The following is an 11024-nucleotide window of genomic DNA, read 5'->3' on the forward strand; positions in this document are numbered from 1 at the left end:
ATGTATATTTCATGTGGTAAAATTTTTTTTTCATACTTTTGGGTGTCTTGCACGGATTAATTTGATTTCCATTATTTCTTATGGGGAAAATTCATTCGCATAACGATAATTTCGCATAACAATGAGCTCTCTTGCACGGATTAATATCGCTATGTGGGGGTCCACTGTACTCTTCACCAACTCCAAGGCTGCTGTCTTGAATTTGTATTAATAAAGCCACTGCATGGGAAGATGTCTACAATAAAGATACCCAGATGTTGTACATATGTCTAATTCTTCTTCTCACTTGTCCACACAAAGACAACTCAATTTCTTTTTTCCAAATCTTTTCAAATTTCAAAAATTTATTACAAAGTAGTAATAAATGACATGAAAATGTGGTTCTCTGCACATGATAGCATAATTTTTGTAACGTGAAGTGGGTGTGATGCTTCCCTAATATCATGCCTTTTGTCCTCTTGTTGGGGTTGGTGAAGGATTTTCAGATAATACAAGTAGCTGATGTTACAACACTCTGTGCTGCAATAAATGATGGCATCAGAAAAGTTATATTGCATATGGACAGAAATGGTATAAAATGCTGAAATTAAAAAAAAATTAAATTAAAGATTGAATATCAGATTGGAGGGAGAGAGAATGCAAGAAGTGAATGTATTCAGATATTTGGGAACGGACTTGTCAGCAGAAGGGTCTATGAAACACGAGATGAATCATAGAATTGATGAGGGAAAAAAGTTGAGTGGTGCACTGAGGAGTCTGTGGAGACAAAGAATGTTATCCATGAAAGCAAAGAGGGGAATGTATGAGAAATATAGTTATACCAATACTCTTACATGGGTGTGTGAAGCATGGGTGATGAATGTCGCAACAAGGAGAAGACTGGAGGCAGTGGAGATCTCGTGTCTGAGGGCAATGTGCAGTGTGGACATAATGCAGGAAATCCGTATTTTGGAAATTAGGAGCAGGTGAGGGGTTACTAAAAGTATTATCCAGAGAGCTGAGGAGTTGTTGAGGTGGTTCGGACATTTAGAGAAGATGGAACAAAATAGTATGACTTTGAGAGTGTATAAATCTGTAGTGTAAGGAAGGTGGGGTAGGGGTCATCTTCAAAAAGGCTGGAAGAAGGGGTTAAAGGAGGTTTTGTGGGCGAGAGGCTTGTACTTCCAACATGTGTGCGTGAGCGTTAGATTGGAGTGAATGGAGACAAATAGGTTCTCGGACCTGACAAGCTGTTGGAGTGTGAGCAGGGTAATATTTTGTGAAGGGAATCAGGGAAACCAGTTACTGGACTTGAGTCCTGGAAATGGGTAGTACAATGCCTGCACTTTAAAGAAGGGGTTTGGGATATTGGCAGTTTGGAAAGATGTCTAGGCTGTCATATCTGAGCACCTCTGCAAAGACAGTGATTATGTATGAGTGATGGTGAAAGTGTTGAATGATGATGAAAGTTTTTTTCTTTCTTTTTGGGTCACCCTGCCTCGGTGGGACACGGCCGATGTGTTAAAAAATAAATAAATAAATAAAAAATGACACAAATGCTGTATAATGCAGTCCCATAATGATGACATTTTGCTCATACAGTGTGGCATATCAAGTTACAATCAGATAAACCTGGAGAGGTTTATCTGTTTGTGACTTCATAAGCCCATTGTGTGAGCAAACTGTTATCAATAAAGGATGACATTATATGGCTTTTGTAGTTTTTCATAGTGGACATGTTAGTCAATACCTGGAATGAACTGGAGTATTGGTTGTGTTACAGATCACTAAAGGTGCATGTGTTGAGATTACATAGATTAGACACCTCTGAGGTTGCATAAAACTCTTATAGGTCATCTATCATAAGCAGACAGCAGCACATTCATATCTATTATCATTTTGAGTTAAAAAAAAAAAGAATAAGACAAGGGCTTTGTGGACATTCAATAATCAAAACTTTTATATTAAGTGCTATTAACTCAAAAATTAAATTGAAGTTTATGCAAGTGGTTGAGTCATGTGTCTTATTTCTTGACTAAATGACCCAGGTTCAAACAGATATACAGGCAAGACTCACACTTGTTGTCCCTGTTCAACTAACAATAAATTGATACCAGGGCATTTTCTGACTGATGTGGGTGGAATCCTGAGGACAGTATATTCTATATAAAGCTGAAATTTGAAATAAGCGAAGTTAAGATAACAGCTCATTGTCAGTAAATTCAAGTATAAAAATATCTGTGTAATTAAGTTGAATGTGAGGTATAAGCACAAAAACCTATTACAGTATTATAACAATAATAATAATCATTATCAGTGGAGGAAGCAGAAAAGAATTCTTCCTCCATAAGCCATGCATGTTGTAAGAGGCAAGCAAGGGGCTGGTAACCCCTTATCCTGTATAAATTACCAAATTTAAAAAGAAAAACTTCCATTTTTCTTTTTGGGTCACCCTGCCTTCATGGGATATGACCAGTTTGTTGAAAAAAAAAATAATTTAGGATTTTATTACTCTGGAGTGCCTGTTCTTCAGAGAACAGGCACTCAAGAACCAATCTTTTATATAGCACATTAAATGGACAATTTCCTTCTAAGAATTTCTCTTCAACGAGGAATCACAGAACTTCTCTGTCATGCTCTTTCAGCCTCAAACCCCTTAAGGTGCCTCAAAACCTGATAATCTCCACTCAACAGTAACCACTTCAACATTACCATAGCATGTTTTCCTGACAATCCTCTTACTATTATTAGAGTATTATTATATTCATGGGGTGGTGCTAAGTTCATAGGGGTGATACAGTACCTGGCAAATGGTGAGTAATCAGGTTTGATTCAAAGAAGAGAAGGGTAGCTCTAATTCACTCAGATAAAAGTTCCTCGCAAGCATCATTGCCCACTTTTAAAGAATTAACCCTCTGAGTGGCCATCACAAAGATCTATGGTATTGATGCCAAGATCATTCAAATAAAACTATGTTTTGAACACAGCTCCCTCAGATAAGCTGTGAGTGGCAAATTTTGGCCCAGATATGAGAGAATGGGTCTGTGAAGTGAGTGTGTACATTACAAAAAAAAAAAAATCTTGCCCCACGCAGTGCATAATGGGAAAAGCAAAACTCTAACCTCGTATTTGGTTTAACCCTTTGACTGTTTTGGTCGTATATATACGACTTACGCACCACTGTTTCGGACGTATTTATACGCGTAAATTCTAGCGGCTTCAAATCAAGCAGGAGAAAGTTGGTAGGCCCACATGTGAGAGAATGGGTCTGTGTGGTCAGTGTGCACCACATAAAAAAAATCCTGCAGCACACAGTGCATAATGAGAAAAAAAAACTGGCCGTATTTTTTTATTAAAACGCTGACTTTGAGGTGTGTTTTCGTATAGTATTTATCATTGTATTCTCGTTTCCATGGTCTCACGTGATAAAATGGAAAACATTTTACAGAAACAGAGATGATTTTTATTAGTTTCATGATGAAAACAATCTCGAAATTGAGCTCAAAGTAGCAGAAATGTTCGATTTTTACCAATGTTCAGGAGTAAGCAAATCACACCACACGTCCAATACATGTCAACTGGGGAGTCTAATGTTCTTTCACTAGTGCCTGGAGTTTACCTGGAGAGAGTTTCGGGGGTCAACGCCCCCGCGGCCCGGTCTGTGACCAGGCCTCCTGGTGGATCAGCCCCTGATCAACCAGGCTGTTGCTGCTGGCTGCACGCAAACCAACGTACGAGCCACAGCCTGGCTGATCAGGAACTGACTTTAGGTGCTTGTCCAGTGCCAGCTTGAAGACTGCCAGGGGTCTGTTGGTAATCCCCCTTATGTGTGCTGGGAGGCAGTTGAACAGTCTCGGGCCCCTGACACTTATTGTATGGTCTCTTAACGTGCTAGTGACACCCCTGCTTTTCATTGGGGGGATGGTGCATCGTCTGCCAAGTCTTTTGCTTTCGTAGTGAGTGATTTTCGTGTGCAAGTTCGGTACTAGTCCCTCTAGGATTTTCCAGGTGTATATAATCATGTATCTCTCCCTCCTGCGTTCCAGGGAATACAGGTTTAGAAACCTCAAGTGCTCCCAGTAATTGAGGTGTTTTATCTCCGTTATGCGCGCCGTGAAAGTTCTCTGTACATTTTCTAGGTCGGCAATTTCACCTGCCTTGAAAGGTGCTGTTAGAGTGCAGCAATATTCCAGCCTAGATAGAACAAGTGACCTGAAGAGTGCACTGATATTATTTATACCATTTTTACAATAATGCAGTAGTCTGCATTATTGTAAAAATGAATGACTAATGAACAGAGGATATGTTATTTTAGTGCCAAGAATGTCTACATTGTTTATTCTGGACACTATTTTGAAATAGCTATGAGTTTGGTCAACTGGAACAACGGAATTGGCCAAAAACAGGGCTCAAAGTTGGCGAAATCGCCGATGCGTATATGTCACCAAGACCGCTAACTTCACGGGAGCGTAATTCCGTGAATTTTCAACCACATTTCGTACTTTTGGTGTCATTACCATCGGGAAAAGATTCTCTATCATTTCATAAGAAAAAATAATTTTTTTTTCCAAAAATTTTTTGACATAGAATGACGGATTCAGAAAGGGGCTTGTGACAGTCAAAGGGTTAAAAAAGCTTCTTGAAGGTGTTTTCAAAGATGGATTTTATGGTTTTATTGGCTGTTTCTTGGCATCATTTAATGGAATGGTTTCAAGATCAGAAGTAACTTGAAATTTGGCAAAGGTAATGGAAATATTCAGTTTTGCCAATTTCCCCAAGGATGGCTAAGGGCTACATCCCCAGTATGTTATGAGATCTGATTCAATTATTGAAATGCTGTAAACCATGACCAATCATTCCTAGTTATATTTTACTATTCGAGAAATAGGGAAAATCTTTTTTTTTTTGTGATGATGAATTCAAAATGAAAGGCAAGTACAATACAGGAGAAGCCTGGGGACATGGTTAATGAACACATGTAATGTAGTTTTAGTGCCTGGAATGTCTACATTGTTTATTTTGAACTTTATTTTTAAATTTGAATTATTTGAATTTTGTGTAAAACTGGCCAAACTGCTGACTTCTATGCACTGTATAGGACAGTTTTGACAGTTGAATGGGTAGTTTCTTGTGTTCAGTCAACAGAACAGAAGGCATACTAGTACAATACCTAAGAATTTTGTCAAATGGAGCAATGGAACCGGCTTAAAAACTGATTCAAAATGGGCAAAATTGCTGATGTGTAAATTGTACCCAGACTGAGTAATTCTGTAAGTTTTCCAGGAAATTTTGTAATTCTGATGACATTACCTTCAGAAAAAGACACTGTACCATTTTAGAAGAAAATAAATATTAATTTCTGGGATCCAGACAGTTTAACATTCGATAGAAAAAATGGAGTTCTAGCGAAATATTCATGTTTTTTGTCGACTAGTACAGTGAAATTGGCCGAAAATGGGGATCAAAGTGGGAAAAATCGCCGATGCGTAAACATCGCCGAGACCGCTAAATTTGCGAGAGCATAATTCCGTAAGTTTTCTATCAAATTTCAAACTTTTGGTGTCTTTATGATCGGGAAAAGATTCTCTATCTTTTCATGAGAGAAAATAATTTTTTTTTTTTTAAATTTGGCCGACCCTGAGAACGAGTTTCGGAGAGGGCCTGTCGACCCTCAAAGGGTTAAGGATTAACAACCCTGTTAAGTTACCAAATTTCCTACATCTCCATCCTTCTAAGAGAATGCCTCTCTCATCTTTCCCACATCTACATCCTTCTACAAGGGTGCCTCTCTCATCTTTCCCACATCTACATCCTTCTACAAGGGTGCCTCTCTCAAGTCTTTCACGTTGAGGAATTTTGTCATTTGTATACTACTTCAGGGTCTTTCCCACATCTACATCCTTCTACAAGGGTGCCTCTCTCAAGTCTTTCACGTTGAGGAATTTTGTCATTTGTATACTACTTCAGCCTCACAGGATAATTAATTTTTCTGTCCTATATTTAATTTATGAAAGATAATATAAATATTGAAAATGGTATAAAATACTAACAAGTTGATGATTAAGACACATGTGCAACAGTTGGGTATCTTCATTGTTGAAATGTTTCGCCTACACAGTAGGTTTCATCAGTCAAATATAGAGGAGGATGTACTGTAGACAAGAGTAGTAGCAAAATGAAGATGATGTAATCAGTCTATCAACCTTGGAGAAATAGTTTGAGGTGGTCAGTACCTCAGCCTGGAGAAGAGTTCAGCTCCATAGTCTGGAACTCTCCAGGGTTGATGAGCCCCTTAGAGACCGTATATACAGTGGACCCCCGCATAACGATCACCTCCAAATGCGACCAATTATGTAAGTGTATTTACGTAAGTGCGTTTGTACGTGTATGTTTGGGGGTCTGAAAATGACTAATCTACTTCACAATATTCCTTATGGGAAAAAATTCGGTCAGTACTGGCACCTGAACATACTACTGGAATGAAAAAAGTTCGTTAACCGGGGGGTCCACTGTATAAGCAATCAATTAGTTACTGCCCGAAATACTCTGAATAACAACGGCTTTCTGCATGCATACCTAAATGTCACCCACCTCTGCACAAACATTGTCCAAACATCCCTTTAGTACAGATATCATTATTGGAGCTCTACATACAATAAATAATATAAATAATTACCATTTAGCCTAAATGCTGAATAATCAATTAGACCCAGACCTAAATCTATATAATCTAACTCTCAATCAAAATTTAATGGAAAGTAACTGCCTCTATTACACAGCATCACAAGCCAGCACTGTTTTAAGTAATACCAGAAATACTACAGTTCTCAATTACAATATTATGTCCCTAACAAAACACTATGATGACCTCCTGGCACTCCTTGAGTCTCTAAAGGCAATCTTCTCCTGAATTATTCTCATTGAAACCTGGCTTAAACAGGACACAATAGATATATACCAACTACCAGGATACACAGTAATCCACAACTGCAGACCATACCAAGTTGGGGGTGGTATTGCCATCTATTACTCCAATGAACTATCATGTTGTAATACCACTTGCTATAGTGATAAAAGTAGAGAATACATTGTTGCAAATTTTACTACAAAAAACCTTAAGACTCCTATGACAATCGGTGCCATTTACCGGTTGCCTCATACAAACATTCCCAATTTTAGCGATAAATTGAAGATATTAATCACAAACAACCAAATGAACAAGCATCACTTTCTCCTAGCTGGAGACTTTAACATTAACCTTGGCCTAACAGATGACCAGCCAGTAACTGATTTCATCAACAATATGAACAACACAATACTCTTACCAACTATAAGAAAACCAACCAGGCTACAGCCGCAGTAAGAATAATCACTAAATCCCATCCCTGGCAACACACCCCCCCACTCTTCATAGATCTAAACTTACTCCCTGTTCAGTACATCCACACTTACTACTATGCAATCTACATCTACAGGACCTTAAATTCCAACATTAACCTTGACCTAAAATGCTTTCTTGATAGTTGTGACAGAACCCACAGGCATAACACCAGACACAAACATCTCTATGACATTCCCCGTGTCCGACTAAACCTTTACAAAAATTCAATGTATGTCAAAGGCCCTAAAATCTGGAACACCCTACCTGAAAACTCTAGAACTGCAGACACATTCATCACCTTCAAAACTACCATTAGAAAACATCTTATCTCCCTGATACACCCCGTCACCTAATTACACGAATACCACCTGGTGGTTCACACTTACACTCACTCACCCATTTGACCATAAACAGAAATATTAATCTCAATCTTAAAATAATGAATCCTAACGTCATAAGTTGGCCTGTGATACAGCAATACTGAAACTATGTATTGTGCCAAAACAAAAGCATTCACATTGCTAAACTCACAAACTAGTATTTAGTCACTTAGCCATAATACCAACTTACCTCATAATTTGTAATATTTTAAATTTAAGAATTAATCTAAGTCTGCCCAAAATGCCTAGCCATGCTAGGTGTTCTAGTGGCACCCTCTGTAATTAGTACTTTACTACATGTAAACCACACAATAACCAAATTCTGTAAACTCAGCATTGTAATCTTTATAGAGAATAAACTTTGAATTGAACTGAGACAAGAGCAACCATAATTGACCATATATGGACTAATATACTAGCACCCCTTAAATCAAGGATAATCACAGATAGTACTACTGATCACTACTCCAACTTCTTAAGAAACATTGGTAAACAACCACTGGAATACAAAAAGGTCTCTTTTAGACTCCATGACGAGGTTTCAATAAGTAACTTCACAACAGAGCTAGGTAAGATTGACTGGCCCACAGAATTCCCCGAGGCTAATGGTATCAATGATTGGATAGACATACAGTGGAACCCCAAATATCGGCCTTAATTCACTCCAGAAGGCTGTTCATGTGCTGTTACCTAATGAATTTGTTCCCATAAGGAATAATATAAATTAGATTAGTCCATTTCAGACCCCCAAAAATACACTTACATAACTGTTAGAGTTGGGAGCTGTTTGAAATTCAAGGTACCACTGTATTTCTAACCAGACTACTTAGACTATACAACAAACATTGTCCCATAAAAAATGAAACAGATTACGAATAAACGGCTAAGTTGCCCGTGGCTAACCAACAGCATACTAAGATTCACTGATAAGAAACACAAGTACGAAAAAAATATAGACAGGGCTTAATAAATTGAGTTATTGTCAAACAAAATGCATCAGTTCTCACCAACCTAACCATACCACGGGCGGGGATAGAACCCGCGATAAGAGAGTCTCAAAACTCCAGACCTAATAAGAATGGCTAAGCACCTGTACTACTCCAGTAGGTTCACCAAAACAAGAATATATATAAAAAAGACCTGGAAGACACTCTCTCATATTCTAGGGACCAACTAAAAAAAACAGGGATATTGTCCTAACTAACTCAAATGAAGCCCAATAACAGCCTATTGATGCAGTTAACAAGATAAATGACTTTTTCAACCACAGGATCAAATCTCACCTGTAAAATCCCAGGTACCAACGCCCAAGCAGGCGATTACTTAGATGGGAATTTTCCAACCTCCTCCTATCTTGCACCAACCGAACCCACAGAAGTCACTGTGATTATTAAAATACTTAAAAATAAGTCAGGAAATCTGGCTCAAGTTCCTCCGTTATTGTACAAACGAGCAGCTCATGTTCACTCACCTGCTATTTTATTACTCTTTAACAAACCACTAGAAACCAGCACTTTCCCGGCACTACTCAAGATAGCCATGGTCACACCAATACACAAAGGTGGTGACGCCACAGATGTAAACAACTACAGGCCAATTTTAAACTTGCCATTGCTATTCGAGAAACTTATACACAAGAGATTATAGTCTTTTATAACAGCGCAAAGCATCCTCAACCCCTGTCAATCTGGCTTCAGAAAAAGCAAAAGCACAAATGACACAATTGTAAAAATGCTAGACCTGCTTTACACTGCACTTGAAAAAAAATGAATTTCCATTAGGACTCTTTATCAACCTAATGAAAGCATTTGATAGAGTAGACCACAGCATCCTACTCCACAAACTTGAGCATTATGGCATAAGAGGCCAGGCACTTACATATTTCAAATCCTACCTGACTAACAGGCAGCAATACATCTCTATTAAGGACACAACCTCATCAACAAGACCACGGATACTGGAGTACCACAGGGAAGTGTCCTTGCTCCCCTGCTCTTCCTTTTATACACCAATGATCTACCTTTTGTTTCACAACACCTTAAGCTTATGTCATCTCCCACCCTAATCTTGCCTCACTTAGCAATATTGTTAATGAAGAACTAGTAAAAATATCGACCTGGATGACTGCTAATAAACTTACACTTAATACTGACAAAACCTTCTACATTTTGTTTGGAAACAGAACGGGTGCTGCCCAGCTGAACATCACAACTGACAACACTCCTATTGCTAGACATAAAGAGGGCAAATTCCTGGGCCTGCACCTTGACAGCAACCTGAAATTCAACACCCATATCCAACAAATAACAAAAAAAAAGTATCCAAAACAGTTGGGATCCTCTCCAAGATACATGTATGTTACTACATACCACAATCAGCACTACTCACACTACACTATTCACTCATCTATCTCCACCTCACCTATGCTATTTGTGCCTGGGCATCAACAACAGCAACTTACCTAAAGCTGATAATAGCCCAACAGAAAGCCACAGTGAGAATTATCATGCAATCCAATGCAAGACAGCACACACCCCCACTCTTCAAAGACCTAAACCTACTCACCATACAGAACATTCACACCTACTATTGTGCAACCTACGTTTAAAGAACCATAAACTCTAATTTTAACCCGGAACTAAAACGATTTCTTGATAGTTGCAACAGAACCCATAGACACGACACTAGACACAAAAATCTCTATGACATTCCCAGTGTCCGGCTAAAACTATACAAAAACTCGATGTATATACAAGGACCTAGAATCTGGAACTCCCTGCCTGAAAACTCTAGAACCTCAGACTCAACCACCATTTTCAAAACATCCATTAAAAAACATCTCATCTCCACAACACACCCCATCATCAGCAAATCGAATGAAAACCACCCAATTCTCTTTTTTAGTATCATGAACACATCCAAAACATTACAGACTTACCGTTATCTGTAATTCCCCCATAATTTCCACCTACACCCACCCAAAGGACTGTAAACATACAATTCTTAATACAGTGGACCCTAGGTTATCGGCCGTCCTGCTTAACGGCCAACTCGGTTATCAGCTGGCTTTTCGGTTCCCAGTTATTGACCATTATTTCACTTATTGGATGTATGGTACGCACCAACACGCCACCGCCAGCTGCTCACGGGTCAGTCTCACTTTGTGTCTGGGCGAGTGAGGAAGCTTCTGCTCATTCATCCAAACATTTTGCCATAATTCATTGATTTTCGTGGTTAGCGATTAATTGCAACTGGGAAATAAGTAACCATGACCCCAAAAAAAC

The 11024-nt window shown here is 38.6% G+C and overlaps 1 protein-coding gene across 1 annotated transcript in view; it reads right to left on the reverse strand.

Moving 5' to 3' along the window:
* The window catches only part of Wdr33 (WD repeat domain 33), a 162561-nt gene extending 151862 nt beyond the window's left edge, over nucleotides 1–10699 (reverse strand). Inside the window, exons 1-2 of the mRNA XM_070079498.1 lie at nucleotides 10679–10699; nucleotides 9881–10016 (exon numbers count right to left, since the gene is read on the reverse strand). Of these exons, the coding sequence (XP_069935599.1) occupies nucleotides 9881–10016; nucleotides 10679–10699 (157 nt within the window). The remainder of the gene's footprint in view (nucleotides 1–9880; nucleotides 10017–10678) is intronic.
* Between the last annotated feature and the right edge of the window lie 325 nt (nucleotides 10700–11024).

This window comes from Cherax quadricarinatus, chromosome 6, assembly GCF_038502225.1.
Source record: "Cherax quadricarinatus isolate ZL_2023a chromosome 6, ASM3850222v1, whole genome shotgun sequence".
Lineage (NCBI taxonomy): Eukaryota > Metazoa > Arthropoda > Malacostraca > Decapoda > Parastacidae > Cherax > Cherax quadricarinatus.